The sequence below is a fragment of the Pectinophora gossypiella genome, chromosome 13 (assembly GCF_024362695.1).
Source record: "Pectinophora gossypiella chromosome 13, ilPecGoss1.1, whole genome shotgun sequence".
NCBI lineage: Eukaryota > Metazoa > Arthropoda > Insecta > Lepidoptera > Gelechiidae > Pectinophora > Pectinophora gossypiella.
In genome coordinates this window covers 1,353,960-1,369,787 of record NC_065416.1, presented here as the reverse complement: position 1 = coordinate 1,369,787, position 15,828 = coordinate 1,353,960, and the positions used below count along the sequence as shown (strand labels likewise).

At 44.3% G+C, this 15,828-nt stretch overlaps 1 protein-coding gene across 3 annotated transcripts in view; it reads left to right on the top strand.

Moving 5' to 3' along the window:
• LOC126371686 (E3 ubiquitin-protein ligase Ubr3) overlaps positions 1 to 15,828 on the top strand; it is an 86,469-nt gene that overhangs the window by 64,178 nt on the left and 6,463 nt on the right. For 2 of the 3 annotated variants that reach the window (XM_050016982.1, XM_050016981.1), the window contains exons 10-30: positions 1,908 to 2,089; positions 2,376 to 2,500; positions 2,600 to 2,742; positions 3,215 to 3,378; positions 4,486 to 4,646; positions 5,120 to 5,283; positions 5,667 to 5,847; positions 6,301 to 6,392; positions 6,985 to 7,059; positions 7,904 to 8,039; positions 8,602 to 8,705; positions 9,244 to 9,391; positions 9,803 to 9,938; positions 10,592 to 10,832; positions 11,532 to 11,690; positions 12,203 to 12,390; positions 12,885 to 12,996; positions 13,976 to 14,195; positions 14,646 to 14,891; positions 15,241 to 15,391; positions 15,646 to 15,754. In XM_050016982.1, the coding sequence (XP_049872939.1) occupies positions 1,908 to 2,089; positions 2,376 to 2,500; positions 2,600 to 2,742; positions 3,215 to 3,378; positions 4,486 to 4,646; positions 5,120 to 5,283; positions 5,667 to 5,847; positions 6,301 to 6,392; positions 6,985 to 7,059; positions 7,904 to 8,039; positions 8,602 to 8,705; positions 9,244 to 9,391; positions 9,803 to 9,938; positions 10,592 to 10,832; positions 11,532 to 11,690; positions 12,203 to 12,390; positions 12,885 to 12,996; positions 13,976 to 14,195; positions 14,646 to 14,891; positions 15,241 to 15,391; positions 15,646 to 15,754 (3,237 nt within the window). The remainder of the gene's footprint in view (positions 1 to 1,907; positions 2,090 to 2,375; positions 2,501 to 2,599; positions 2,743 to 3,214; positions 3,379 to 4,485; positions 4,647 to 5,119; positions 5,284 to 5,666; positions 5,848 to 6,300; positions 6,393 to 6,984; positions 7,060 to 7,903; positions 8,040 to 8,601; positions 8,706 to 9,243; positions 9,392 to 9,802; positions 9,939 to 10,591; positions 10,833 to 11,531; positions 11,691 to 12,202; positions 12,391 to 12,884; positions 12,997 to 13,975; positions 14,196 to 14,645; positions 14,892 to 15,240; positions 15,392 to 15,645; positions 15,755 to 15,828) is intronic. The other variant, XM_050016983.1, reaches the window with a different exon arrangement.

Here is a 15,828-nt window from a genome sequence, read left to right as displayed (position 1 = left end):
CCCTTGTTGCTTGGATTTATGTTACGTTAAAGCAAGCAGTGTGCTGGAGTATGCTCTATACCTCCGCTGGTTGATCAAGGGGAACTTCTGGGCCCAGCAGTGGAAAATGGCTTTTTTATGTTCTGTGATTGATACTTGTAGAGGAAGCAAAATAACTATGCCAGGATCGAATTCAAATTCAAATTTAATGTTTATTCAAAAATGACGATTCATATTTTTAACATATTGAATTAAGAACGTCTCATCCGCTTTAAAAAATTGTCACGTGGCGCATGTTAGCCCTACTGATCCAGTTTATTTAAAACAAGAGACACCAGTAGGCCTATAAAGATAAAATTTAGTCACGGTCATTTTATCGATGCTGACGATATAATTATGTCGTTTTATCGATTGGTGCTAATATGTGAACCCAAATAAGTCATGTCGTTCTATCAAAATACGAACAAAATCACGTGACACGCATGTTAGGTAAAAAGCAAACTTATTGATTTCGACAAAATTTATTGAATCAGATGATAATTTTATCACGGTGCGCTTGTTAGCCCTGCAGGTCAAAGTGTTTTAAACCGGCGAGTATGTAGGAAGTCTTGATGAAAGTGGAGTGTATTTCACAAAGTGCCCAGTGAAAGAGTCGTATTTCACAAAGTGCTCAGTGAAAGAGTCGTATTCCACAAAGTACCCAGTGAAAGAGTCTTATTTCACAAAGTACCTAGTTCTATATTTAACCGTGATTGCCATTTACTAAGAATCATTTCAATTGTATGTGGAGTATTCCTTGTTTATCTGTGTCCTTTATCTGGCCTGTTGAAAGAGCTGCGTGATAACCTAAGTAATTATACAAAGGCCTCTATTGACAACGTAATAACGTGTGATTGTGATTTCCAATTGATACTGGTTTGTTATATAATAATACAATAACTTTGTTGCTGGTATAAAAAACAAAGTTGCAAAAGGCGTCCTTGGGAGTTAAAAGTTAAGGAGTTAGGCCACATCGAAGCACTTTATCTAATAAAGCAATATTGCAATTTGCCATTCGCGCATATAAAAGTAAGTTCGCAATGCTATCAAATGTCAAATAGAAATATAGCTTTCTTACATGAATTGCTTCGATGTGGCCATTTTAACCCTTATTACCAAACAGCAGCATAGAATAAAGAATAATACTACATATAGAACGGTAACTCCGCCTCGCACCAATTCGTATCGGGTGTCGACCTCACCCTCTCTGGGGCTCGTATTTTTGAACCGTTCGTCCCCAACTCACGTGCGAAAATACATACCCGTCTCATCTTGCAAATGACAACTTCTGATATGCTACGTGAAATGGGTATATAGTTTCGCACGCGAATCGAAAACGAACGATTCAGTAATACGGTTCTGGATCTTTAGTCTTAAATGGACGTAAGTCGCTAAGGAGCAAGGGGGAAGGTACAGTCATGAGCAATATTATGTACCCACTTTAGAACCCTGTCGCACTATCATTTTTGACATTTACTGAGTCTTACGGTTTAATTTGTCAAAAAAAGTTAATGTGACATGGTTTTAAAGTGTATACATATTAGTACTCGTGACCGTACAAACGGTAGGTATAAAATTCGATTAAAATGAACTCAGTACCACGCTTCGCCGAGCATTCTGTTAGACCAACATGATAGGTGGTGAGCCGTATCGCAGTCTATAATGGTCGAACCAACTGTGTCACTGAAAATTACACTTAAAATAAATACAATCATTCTCATTCGTACAAGTCCGGTACCGGGGTTCGGACCGGCCGCCTTTAAGCCAACTGCATCATAATTATCTTCTTAGCCCTATACCCAATTATTACTTGATGGGGTTGATCATATACGTCGAACCTGTCCATCCAATGTAAACCAAGCATACTGACGAAATCTCTTCATCAACAGAGCCTCTTCTACGAGATCCTAGCAGGCGTATGGGTACGCAACGGCCTACAGATCAAGGGGCAGGCGATGACGTACATCCAGGCTAACTTCTGCAACAGCATGGTCGACATGGACATCTACTGGCTGCAGATCTGCGCCGCGCATCTGCCCGCCGACCAGTTCCTCGATATGTGTATTGATATGTGAGTAAACAAATTGCTTAACGACCTGAGTAGCAAACAGCCTCCGTGGTCTAGTGGTTAGAGCGTTGGGCTCACGATCTGGAGGTCCGGGTTTGATTCCCGATGGGGACATTGTCAAAATCACTTTGTAACACTTTGTTTAGTCCTTACCAAACAATGTCCTTACATTGCAGGCTTGAATCACTTGATTATCCGAAAAAGTAAAATGATTCCGTGTCCTAAGTATTTTTGTTCAATATGAATGAACTAGCAACCAGAAGTACAAATCTCTTATCTTTATCCTCAGGTTCGGAGTACGGGAGTGGCTGAGCATGGCGCCGATGTCGCCGGTGCAGGCTATAGAGCAAGACGCTATGGTGGAAGGGCTTCTCACCTTCCTCGCCATACTCGTCTCTTCTAGGACCAACCTTGGTGAGTTTCCTTAAATTACTCGAGACTTCATAACTGCGATGTAATAAGAATTGCCCATATAAACTACCTACTCATTTCAAACTGTCCCTTTTCCTCCAGGTAATGATGAGCTAACCCAATCCCGCTTAGAAGTGAGCACCCTCCTCGCGGCTGGAGACAAGACACACTCGCAACTACTGGAGCTGATGCCAGAACGTTCTGGTAACGCGCACACCAGAAACTTCGAGACTGTGCTCAAAGAGGTAATAAGTTCGCATCATAAAAAATATTCTTTGATGATGCGAACTGCCAATGTATTCTTTGACAATGTGTCAGTTATAACTTGGAAATTTGAAGGGTCTTCAAATGTTTTTAAAATCTTTCGCCGTTGGATTCAAAGTATTATACAATGACGTTGAATGTTTAACAAAATATCGCCCAACATCTCCGTAGACTTTACGGTCGGATGATATTGTAAGCAATGTTGACAATTGCCTAACTGAAAATACCTCTTTACAAATAATACATTTGTTCTTTTGTATAGTTTATTCTATCCAGGCTCATAATAACCAATACATACAATCCACCTGTATTGGGCTGGTTGTTGTTCAGGTTGGAAGGTCAAACAGGCAGGCTTCTGTAAAAATCTGGACCTGTCAAATCTTCAGGAAGCGGACCTTGTCAAAAACGGGATAACGCTAGGGAGATAGATTGACCGTTACATATTTCCCACAGTTATCAACATACAGACCACCTCCAAAAGGCTCGGAGAACTTGGAGCAAGGTCTCTTCGTGCCGAAGCCAATCGTGTGGCAGCAATACTACGACCCTCTTCACGTGTTGAGACGAGCCGTGCACCGGAGGGACTTCCACGCTTCCATGGAGCGCTTCACAGCCTAGTAAGTTTTTTTTTATGGCTAAGCATTTTACCGCAATCTAACCTGATACAGACGATGTGGTCGAGGATGGGACATGCTTATCTAGAAAGTGCCTTTTCACTCTAACCTTGAAGAAGGCCAGGTGTAAGAGTGGGATAAAAATCCCATAAAATTTCCAATTTTCACGAACAAGCATTACTATGTAGACCTATTAAAATTTAAGAACACTCAACAATGCTGCCACCTAAATTTGGGGTTAAAGTTTGGGTTCTAGTTTTTATCTTCATTGGTGCAAGCGGAGAATTACCGTTTTATACGTAGTATTATTTTTTATTCTATGGTAATAGCTGATTACTGGGGGACTCTAAGTGAATACTCGTGGGAGATAAGCGTATAACGCCCTGCCCTAGAAACTTAAGTGATCTTAGCTCATAAAAATACCGTTACACAACTATTATCCTGCATGTTTGGGTTGATAAACGGTATGGTAAATTGCGTTTTTGACGTATAAGTTTCGGTCACACTTCAGACGCGTTCTCGTACGAAGGGAATTTGTGCGTACACGTACGAACACGCCGGATAAATACAAACCTTCCAAGTGCATACTGCATCAACTATAAACAAACAGTATTATTACAATCTAAATAATATTTTAAATTTTTCTTTCTCGCCTGAGATGAAGTATTAAGTTTCACAAAGAATGAACAGTTAAGTTTGTAAATGGACTTGCAATTAGCCTGGTTTCATATCAGTAAAGAGGAGGAACATAATGAAGAGGCATTCGCTTAGTTTGAAAACGCTTAGTCGCATTGCAGGGTCCAATGCACTCATATATGAATCATGCTTTGAAAGCTGTACTGGGAGGGAATAAAAAAAATAAAATGCGTTGTTCACCTTCCTAAATATGTCGTAAATACTGATTGATTTCGTAAGGGAACAAAAACGTATGGAGTACTTCCCACAGATCTAGAACCGTAACATCCTATAGCTCAAGTAAAGGAAATAATCTAAAAATCGTTCTGGAGGTTTTGTAAATCTGTCAATTCTGGAAGACGTGAAGAAGAAAAAGCTTTAGCAATATCATTGCCTTATTTATTTATTAAGCCTAACACGTGTATTCTTCCCCAGCGTCCGCGAGAAACAGAAGACCTCAGGCAGCATGTCGAGCGGCGGCAGCGATGGTGGCAGCGGCAGCGACAACACTGCTGGAGGCGCGCTGTGGCCGCCGCTACGACCTGCTGGGCCGCCACCACCCGGCGCTGGGGACCCACGCGCTTTATGTGCTTCCGGTATGGAGCTTACAGCTGGGCTAAGGCCTCCCCCTTCTCTTTCTCACTATCCTATTCTTGGACATCATTCTGTCACAATTGAATATTCTTTATTGCACAAACATACACGAAACATTTTAAAACAAGAAACATTACAGCACAATTAGCGGCCTTCGTCCCTCCTCGACAAGTTCTTGGTGACTGAAGTACCCTGTGCCATCCTGCTCAAAGTTCTTAATGTAAGATAGAAAAGAAACGATCGACCTAGTGCTGACTGATGCATCACTGCTAATAAGCGTCGCAGCGCTGGCTTGCGTGCTTTGATAGATGTAATTCTATCTACGTAATTTAATGTGTATTTACAATACAGTTCGGACGTGTTTTTTAGAAAAAATCATTAGGGACTGTGAATCTATTTGTTTATGGTATGTGAGTGATCCAATCCTAGAGTTTTGCCATTTCCGTGTCCACCTCACGGCCCGTCCCCGCCGCAGGCGTGCTGCACGGCGCGCTGCTGGCCGTGCTGCACCGCGGCGTGCACCGGCGCCAGCCCGACGCCGTGTCGCCGCACGCGCCGCCCGACCACGTGCTGGCGCTGGCCGTCTACCTGCTGGATGTGGCCGCCGAGCTGGCGGCCGAGCGCGCCAAGGAACATAACGTGAGCCACATAATATTAAATGGATGACTACGTCAATTGTAAATTATTAACCTAGAAAGCCGATCATTAATTCATTAGTAATTTGACTTAACTGGGATGCTTTTTCCTTGGTGGGGTAGAAGGCCAGGGCAGTCGCTTCTGTAAAAAAACCAGACCTATCTTCAGGTTAGGTAAGCGTACCCTTTGAAATCGAGATAACGCTAGGGGAATCTAGAAAGCCAACCTGAAAATCGATTCCTTGAAAGAGTATCGTATAAACACGTTGTATAAGTTGTTACTTACCCTATTGTTGATCGGCTATCGGTTTGGCTACTAGAGGCATCCGAATTATTGAAAAATAAACTTTGGTCAATCTCTTGATACATATTCGCTGCCCCCCTCAGCGCGACGTGTGCGTGGCGGGCGCGGCGGGCGCGGGCCGCGCCAGCGTGGCGGGCGCGCCGCTGCTGGGCGCCTTCCCCGGCGCCGCCATCTGCGACAACGCGCGCACCTACGTGGCCGCCGTGCCGCCGCCGCGCGCGCCGCCTGCACCCCACCACTACCCCGCGCACTACCACTCCGACAGTCAGTATACCCACTACTATTATTTTCCACTCTCTCTCTCTCTCTTCCCCCCTCCCCCAGACCCCCTCCCCCTTTCCCTCCTCTCCTCCCTTCCCCTCTCTCCCCTTGACATTTATTATTCCCATTTGATGGTGATGGTGACCTTGTCTTTCTCTTCCACTTCGCTCTATCTGATGTATCGTTTCCGGTGACGTTGTACAAGCACAGATCCTTCTTGACCACACCTGTCTAGGAGCATACTATCCCGCTACTCCACTGCGGAATGGCGAAGGTGTCACGGAACACGAAACAGTCTTACTGTTTCGGACAATCAGATTGACTCCTCCAATATCCTTGCCAAACGGGAGTCTCAGACAATGTCCCCAGCGGATATCGAAACCGAACCTCTACATCGTGAACCCATCGCTCTAACCACTAAACCACGAAGCCTGCACCATCTTATACCATTCGCAGGTGACGGCGAATGGGAGCCTTCGGAATGTGAAACAGCGCCCGTGCCTATACCAGCCACCAGCACTGCGTTAGCCGTGCCACCACCGCTGCAGGTATGATACACCTCTCACCATATCTGCTCCCTCCATACTTATTTAGTACCGCTACTGGCGCTCTTTTTTACAGTATCTCTAGGGACCGTAGTATATTATTATTTTAACGACGTCAACCTCTCTGGTTGGCATCGCTCCTGGCCACTAACTTCACGTCCTGCCTGGTTGCCTTGCTGACAACACAACATTCCCATACCCTTCGAATTTTGCAAGAAAAAATCTCCAGCGTTCATTGCCGATAGGCGATAAGAGTTTAATACGCAATTTAATAGTTAGACTTCTGTATTTTTATACTTCTGTTACTTCTGTATTTTTATAACACCACATTTTTACGAACACATGGTCGCAATAAAACATTTCTATTCTATTCTAGAATAGGGTAATTGGTTAGGTCAAAGGTAAATTATAAAATATTAATATAGACATAGAACTCACTTTACTTTCTGAATTTTACAATGAATACGACGTTTGACCGTTTCTATTGATGTCACAGGACAGTATTCCCATACAAACTCCAAGGAGAACTTTCGTTTTGACGTTTCGTAAAAATTATCTCATTAGACAAGAGTGTCAAGTAGCCTATTCTGTACAGGTGGCCCGGGGTGATTCTATGCCAGACGACCAATCAGACGCGGGCGGAGATGCTCCGCAGATACGAGCGCTAGAGGTACTAGTTTTGGCAGTGTTTATCTCACAATTTTTCATTGCTTGTATTTTGTACACCGTAGAGAACCGAATGTCCTTTTAAAATACAGACCACCTCATTTAACTATTGTGTCTGTGTCTTAGGGTGGTATTAATAAGTAAATCTCAGCTGAGACTGCCCTCAAGATCATGCTCAAGTTTCTGTTTTTATATGAGAACTGTCACATTGACATGATCTTGAGGGCAGTCTCGAAGCTGAGATTAGTTTATTAATACCACCCTTAGGAGGTTATTAACGAAAACCAAAGATAACGTTGCTGATTCCTTTAGGCACCATCGTATGGTTAATTTTCGGTTTTGGGCTAATAATCTAACTACAAAATCCTTTCTTCTTTCAACGCGTGAAATGACCATTTAAATTTGCACCCGCACCTGGCGCGAAAGGCGCGGTTCTCGAATAATTACAGAAAATTACTGTTCTTGTGTTAAAAGTTATACCTGTCATTTTCTTATCCGCCCAAAAGAAAATTGACGGGTAACCAGCAGCCATAAAAATTATGGAACAGGCTTTAATTTTTGGCTGAAAACTTAAACAACCCGCTCAAAATTTTATATTGGCGCATAACCCAGCAGAATTAAGTTGACAGCACACGTCAAACGAGTTGCATACCAGCACAATGCATATTTGATTCGTCCGGGTTATTCATCCATTCACTCGTTCATTTTAAAATTAACATCTGTTTCAGTTGTGTTTCAGTCATTCTTATCTAGCTAACAAGGAAACCTAGTCTTTATTCAGTCACTTGTGATGTTACATAACGTATTTTTTGTTTTATAATGAAATGTTTGTAAAGTAAAATTGTCAGTATGTGATCCAGGGTGGAGAGAGTCAAGCGCTGGCGTTACAACTGAGCGAGACAGAGATGGATGCGGATACGCAGCTGACACTTGCACTGGCTGCATCGGAAGCTGAGCCTGACACGCCTTCAGCTGTGCCTTATGGTGAGTAGAGATGGGGAGTGGGGTAAAGAGCTTTATTGCTTGATTGAAAGAGAAAAGTTTTTCCAATCTCTGGTTTTGTCAGCACTTGGATGGATTTGAATACTTGGATAATACAATGGTACCTATTCGAGTGGACACAAACTTAACCCAATTTCAATAAAAAAAAAATACAAAATATTTATTCAACAGACACGGTATAACAATGCTTATTATACTCCACACTAGGCATGCCTGTGTCGTGGGTATCACTTCAGAAAACCTGTTTACTAGGACTATACCTGTCACAGAACTACATACAAATAAATAAACGAAAAAAGTAAACAGGAGAAAAAAAAACTAAAAAACTAAACTAAATAAATCGTAGACACAAAACTGGAACAAAAAATTGACAACTTAATTTCAGTTTGACAACTTATTCATTTATCTTAAGTTAGTGCTGTCCTTCACTCACAATGAGTGCAAGAAAGAGATAGAGATAGTTTTAATCGTGTCTAAGTTGGCGGTTCTTGCCCTAGTCTATCTTTTTTTTCTCACTTGTGCAATGACTACGATATTTTGTCAGAAATGGGAGCGCCAGACTGGGAAGTGGCGCTTCGCCAGCAGTCATCGTCTCGAACACCCGCACTGCCCGCGCCGCCCGATGCGGCTGAATCCTCCGATACACAGGTATGGATATTTCATTACATATATGGTCACGAGCATTAATATGATACACTTTGGTACCATGTCACATTAACTTTTTTGACAAATTGAACTGTAAGTCTCACTAAATGTCAAATATGTTAGTGCGACAGAGTTCTAAAGTGGGTACATTATATTGCTCATGACTGTACATCATCGCCTAGATATAGTTAAGAAAAAAATGACCCAATTAAACATACAATGTGTTAGTGACACCGTACCGAACACTCCCGCAACAAGCAGAATTTTCCATCGGAAATGCATGAAATTGAAAATAATTAAAAAATACACAAAAAGAAATCGTGAGCTGAATTATCTCCCTCAGTTTTCGGTGCGATGTCACTAAAACCCTGTATGGTTTTATGAAAAAAAGTGACCAGAAGACCTGGGAATAGAGAAGACTGGAAGAAAAGACTAGAAGTGTTCTGTAGTGAGATTTCGAACCGCAATGACATAGCATTACTACGCATCCTATAGCTGTTTAGGTTTTTCATGTAATATTTACACATTCCTTGATTCCCAGGTCCAACTCCATACGGAACAGGCAGACGAACAGATCCCGGTGAACGAGTCCATCATATCGCTGCTGCTGAAGCTGCACTCGCAGCTGTCCGGGAGGCTGGACTCATTCTCCCTGGACGAGACACAGCCCGCCACCGCCGAGCCCATTGGTTAGTTTATATATAAAAGCGAAATGTAGAATAAAAACAAAATAGAATAGAAATGTGTATTATAAAAGGACAAGGCAATAACATAAAAAAAAAACACAAAACAATTACAAAAAGCATAGAGGATGTTCATTACAATGATCATAAGGTGGTGGTGAACGTCCTGAGATAAAATGAGTGAGGACTCAGCACAAGTCGCATGTCATTCACTCACTCGCAGACTGACTCACCCATCGTGAAATATCAGAAACTACAAGTGCTAGGAGTCGCTGGACTCACAATGCAGAGGCCCCGAGTTTGAATCCCGGTGGGGATATATAGCAAAAATCACTTTGTGATCCCTAGTGTAATCTTTATGGAGTATGTGCGAAATAAAACTGTTTACTATCTGTATGTCGTTTCCGTATCGTGCAGGTGACGGGCCGCACTTCATCGGGCAGGTGCTGCGCAAGCTGGCGCGGCTGGACGCGCGCTGCGCCGCCGCCATCGGCCACGTGCGCCAGTCCATGTGGCCGCACCAGCGGGAGCGGCAGGCGGAGCAGAGGGCCAGGTAACACTCACTATCAATGATAAACTTCATTTGAGTCATTCTCTCCCAACAGTTATCCCGCTTTCACAGGGTTCGTTTCAGGGTTCGTAACTGACACCAGGGTTGGTAATCCACCTCACAACCCACACGATAGAAAAAGAAGAAGAGGAGAAAAGTCCTTAGCCTAAAGATGTGACAGTCTGACCTTCTACCCCAAAGGGTAAACCAGCCCAATACAGGTTATGTCACATACCTCCGAAATGTATTTCGCGGAAATGTGGGGTTCGTCACGACGTTTTCCTTCATTCTGTCATCCATTACAGTCAATGTGTTCGTGCATATTTTTATATTTTTACAATTTTCGACTAAAATGAGCGGCCGAAGGCTCACAAATTAAGGGAAAGCGCTTGGTTGCCGTGGCCGAAACAAAAAAGAGATATGAGATACAATCATAATTCGTAATATACGTGTAGGTTACATTTCTGTTTGGGATAATCAACAGGTAGCACACACTACAATACCCTATTGCATAAAAATGATGTACAATCATACAAAATAGGAAAACAGTTAACAAAAAGTACAAAAGACTGCTACAACAATAAATAGTACATGCACCCGTCTCTTTAGCTTTTTAGACAGCTTCTCATTTAATCCAATTTTGGATCTCCCAACAGAGAACGCCGCGAGAAAGAAGAGCGCTCCCGACGCGCCCGTGAACGCCAACAGCAACTGATGCGCGAGTTCCAGCGGCAGCAGGAGCAGTTCATGTCGGCCATGCAGAACATGGAAGCCAGCGACGCGGGCGCCATGGACTGGGAGGAGGAGGCCGTGGAACAGGACTACGACTGCGTCATCTGCAACACCACGGCGCGAACCACGCCGCAGGACCCCATCGGGCTGGTCGTGTTGCTGCAGGTAAGACAGCGGCCGTTGATGTTATCAAGACATGGACGCCAGCGGCTGACTGGAAAGAGGCATCTCACCCTGCGTTTACATTCAGTTCGCTTCCGTAGCAAGAATGTAGGCAGGGCGAATATGTAAACACCGCATTCATCCAGCCACTGCTTTAGAGATTTCTCGCTTAGCAGAATGTGAACACTCGCTGCATCAGAAACTATACTAGCATTTCTTCTATCGGTGTAACTGGAAGGCGCTGTTTTTCGATTACCTATTATCATCATATCTGCATTTACCAGTTTTTTAGGTCCTATGCCAATTATCCATCTCCTACAATCGATTGGCGGTAAATCCATGAAAAATTGTCTTGCTAGAAAATATGCTCTTTCCAGAATATCCTTTTGGCAATATGTCTGGTTTCCAGAATATTGCTTAGTGCTGCTTGTTGTTACTCCTAAACCCTATATTAATGATATCGTAAAGAAAACTTTGAGGGATGATTTAGACCATGATTCTGAGTAATTATCAAGTGGAATATTCCGTTGCAATAGTAGAACTAAAATTAATTGAAAAAAAAAAAACATGATTTTTCCGATAGGAAAATCCACTGATATCATGGTCAGTGTGAATCATCCCCCTCAGTATTCGTTACGATGTCACTAAATACCCTGTATACTTGTGCATATTAAAGTTGAAGCATTGTTCGTTGCCCGCCAGTCGACGTCAGTGCTGGGCCACCGGCGCCGCGCGGGCACGGGCGACGCGCGCCTCGCCCTGTCGGAGGCCGAGCGCGCCCGGCTGGCCGCGCAACACGACACCACCGCCGCCGCGCACCACTACAGGCTGCACGATGACTTACATCAACATTTTGACCAGGTTAGTACTTAGAGAGTTTAGATGTTACAGTAAAGAACAGTCCTTACCATCATTAGTCGTAATATACGTAAGCTATTAGAGAGTGCTGTGTGTCGATTCCGTAATAAAATAACTTATCGATGGAATATTACTTTAGCCACCTTTCATCGATACAACCAGCTTGCGACAATAAACAATTTTGAACTTCGATAGCGACCCCGCTGCTGCAAATCTACAATAGGACATGTAAAAGAAATGTTTTGTTTCCACAGATCATTTTTATAAGAAACAGGGCTTTCTTTTCACCATTGCATTGTCGCCACATTTTTAGTTGTTGGTTTTTGACCCGAGCTATTCCTTATCACCTCTGGTGTTTATCATGGTTTTACGTGCCCGGGTCGTCGTGCCAGCGACCGGTAGACGGGACGCCCGAAAAACGCTAGTGTTCCCTTAGCACGCCCTTCTAGCACAGAGAGGGAGTCTGTATTCCTTAGTATATTAGTGGGCGCATGGTAACGTGAGCGTGTCCGCAGGAGTCGTGGCTGGTGTCGGTGTCGGTGGGCTGGGAGGGCGGCGTGCACGTGGCGTCGTGCGGGCACCACCTGCACCTGCGCTGCCTGCACGCCTACCTGCGCTCGCTGGCCGCGCCGCAGCGCCCGCACAACCTGCACGTGGACCGCGGCGAGTTCCTGTGCCCCGTGTGCCGGCAGCTCGCCAACAGGTAACACCACAACTCTATTATATAACGTCTTCGTCACACACGGAACCAATTCTAGTCTAGGAGTGAATAAGAAACACTTTTCTTCCAGGGCATATCGTAAAATCCGACAGAGAGGTCCTTTCTAACATGATGGACAATTGGGTAGTCTCCTAGGCCAAAGATAAATGACTAAATAAAGACAGATCTAAAGGTGACAGAAAACTGTTTTTATTTTCTATTTAACCTTTTTGATTTATGAATTTTAATAAAGAAAAATGTAATAAGTGCGACATTTTGTCACGTTTTTCTATGACGCCGCCGGTTGCTTTTTCATACAAATTCCATAGTAATTTCGTAGTAGCTGATTTGACTAGTTGGAAACTACCCTATTGTTATGGACTGTAAGCTGATCCCATAAGTTTCTTCTTAGGAGCTGCAAGATGTCGTTGAATTCATGTTGCTTACGGGCGCGAGCCATGTACGTATGTTATTACAAAGGTCGCGTATGATTGCAGTGTGCTGCCGCTAGCGCCGACGCCGGCGCGGTCCGCGCGGCCGCCGCCCACCGAGCACGACGTTTTAGCTGCACAAGTACTCGCCATGCTTGAAAAGGAACATCCACCACCGGTAACTATTACGATAATGATAACTCTACTCATCATCTCTTTGAGCCATATCAGAGATCATTAATAACCCTAATACCAGAAGTGCGATTGATCATCGCCTTACACGAATTAAGAAGAATCAAATTCGATTTCGGCTCTAAGGTCGAGAACTGGGGGATTAAAAAGGCCAAATCAAAGCAATTCATCTAAAAAAGCAATATTGCTATTTGACATATGTGCGCATTGCGCACTTACTTTTGTATGCGCAAATGTCAAATTGCAATATTGTTCTCTTAGATGAATCGCTTCGATGTGGGCTTTTTACCTCCCCTGATCTCACTCACCCCAGTGAGGTTTGAATGAGTAACAACGATAATATCTTCTGTCTGTTACGAAGGATCAGTTAATGCACAGGGCATGTAAGGCCCAGCTAGAGCTGAGCTCACTTCGTATACTATGTATTAAACTGAATTTCGATTATCTCCGAAGCACGGAGTCATCTTACTTTTTCGAATAATCAGGTGATTCAAGTCTGCAAGATCCTTCCCAAACAAAGGACAATAAAAGTGCACGTTAAGCTTTTGGCCAGTAAAAAACACCTCCACCATCCCGCCGTGGAGTATCCGTACTCCGTCGGATTGATTGAGGAACGCACAGGCACAGGGTTCTGGGCACAGGCCCAGAACTGGGACGTATAGGATATTTATGTTCTATGATGCACCATGTAGCTTTAATGTGCTTTTCAAATCGCAAAAACTTAGAACGGTAATAAAATGATGCTAAAACTTGCGTATTTAATTATACAGGGTGTTAGTGACACCGTAACGAAAACTTTGAGGGATGATTCAGACCATGATTCTGAGTTGATATTACTTGAAATTTTCCGACAGGATATTTCACTTGATTTTAGGAAACATGATCTGAATCATCCCCCTCAATATTCGGTACGATGTCACTATCGCCCTGCATCGTTGCAACAAAAGCTTTATCCTTTTCTTCAGCCCCCAAGCAAACTATCAGAAGCGATGGGCAAAGCGATGGAAGACATGACAGCGACAGCGGGAGGCAAGCTGAAGCAACGTTATGGTTCCTCTCCTGCAGCCATCTTCACCTTCGTAGCCTCACTAGTACGGACGAATTTGGAGTGCGAACTTGTACAGCGCGGGGGTACCTTGCAAGCTCACCCCGCACCTCGCTACAAGCCTAGGAATGAGTGTATAGGTATGATATATATTTTTTTTATATATTCAGGATAACTTGACAACTTTATAATCGCTCACTCAGGCTAGCAGTGTTTTTAAACTGCCTAAGAAATTATGTCTTCGATATGATTGATAAGTTTTGTTCCTTTTTCACAGGGTTCGTTTTCGTAACCCGAAAATTTGTCAGGTTCTGTTTTTTACGAAAACGACTACCCGTCTGTTCTTTCAATCTGCGAAGGCAAAACCAGTCCAATACAAATTGAGTCACATACCAACAAATCGCATTTTTCGGGAATGTGGGTTTCTTCCGACGGACGATTTCCTTTAACGCTGAGCTGGTGACAAAAAATTAAGATCCAAACACGAGTTCGTAAACAATTTCGAAGATTTTAGGACCGTGCTGGTCCAACCGATGTTTCCGGATCTTATCTACCCTGATACGTGTCAGTAAAGCGCCACATCCCCCCAGTGCCGCTGATCGTGGTGGCGAGCGCGCACGCGCGCGTGCTGTGCGCGGCGGGCGGCGCGCTGGGCGCGGCGCGCGCGTGGCGCGGGCTGTGGCCGCCCGCCGCCGGCGCGCCGCCCACGGGCCGCAGCTCGCCGCCCGTGCCCGCCGCGCCCGCGCGCCCCGTGCCGCTGCTGCTGCGGGACCCGCTGGCGCTGCTGGTGCAGCTGCTGCTGCTGGCGCCGCCCAGCCCGCCGCATATTGACATGCGTGAGTAGACACCACCCACACCCAGCTTCAGTGCCACCTCACTTTGATCCATCGAATCGTATAATGTTGGCAGACCTGACCTGACGTCCACTCAATACTCAAGAGTCTTCTTTCTTGAGTTTTTTGTTTGTGTAATTCTTGAAAATATAATGATAGTTACGATTCCGGCGACTGTTTCAACATCGATGTCCATGTTTCCGCATGTACCTTGTAAGTCAATCCCCTTGAAAATATACATGAATCATGATGAATCAACAAGATGGTTTCCAAACCTTAACTAGGTTAATACTTTCAAAAACAAAGGCTTCACTTTTGCGAGCTAACTGACGTTGTTGTATATCCCCCGCAGAACACTTCACGTGCATAGTCCGCGCTCTGTACGCGCTGACGTACTACCAGATCGTGTGCCAGTTCTGCGCCAACGCCAGCGCCGAGGGCCGCGCCGCGCTCGCAGCCGCGCCCCGCGCCGGGGAGCCGCAAGGGCTGAGGCAGGCCGCCAGGTACCTACACACACCACACTACACGCTCACAGTAGTGTACAGCAAGTTTAAGATCATTTAGAGTAGTCAAGAGCTATATCCACCGAGCTTTCTGTTAAATCAACGTGATATCCGGATGTGATTTTTCAAAAAGGCACTTACACCGTTTTCACAGTAAGGTAACGTTATTCTCTTTTCAAAGTCACTCCACACACCCTCCTTAATGCTCTCAACACATAACCTTATTAAGTTATTATAATACCTTGTATTGACAGACTGTTGTTGTCGGCGCTGGCTGGCTCCGAGTTGTTCACGGAGGACGGGCCGCCCGCGTCACCGGCGCCTAGCAGCGATCAACCTGATATTGCCAGCATGGAGAGACAGGTAATATATGTTTATGATACCTATTTCTCCCTACAGGAAATATGTGTTTTATAGGTGGTACCGCCAGGAGGTAT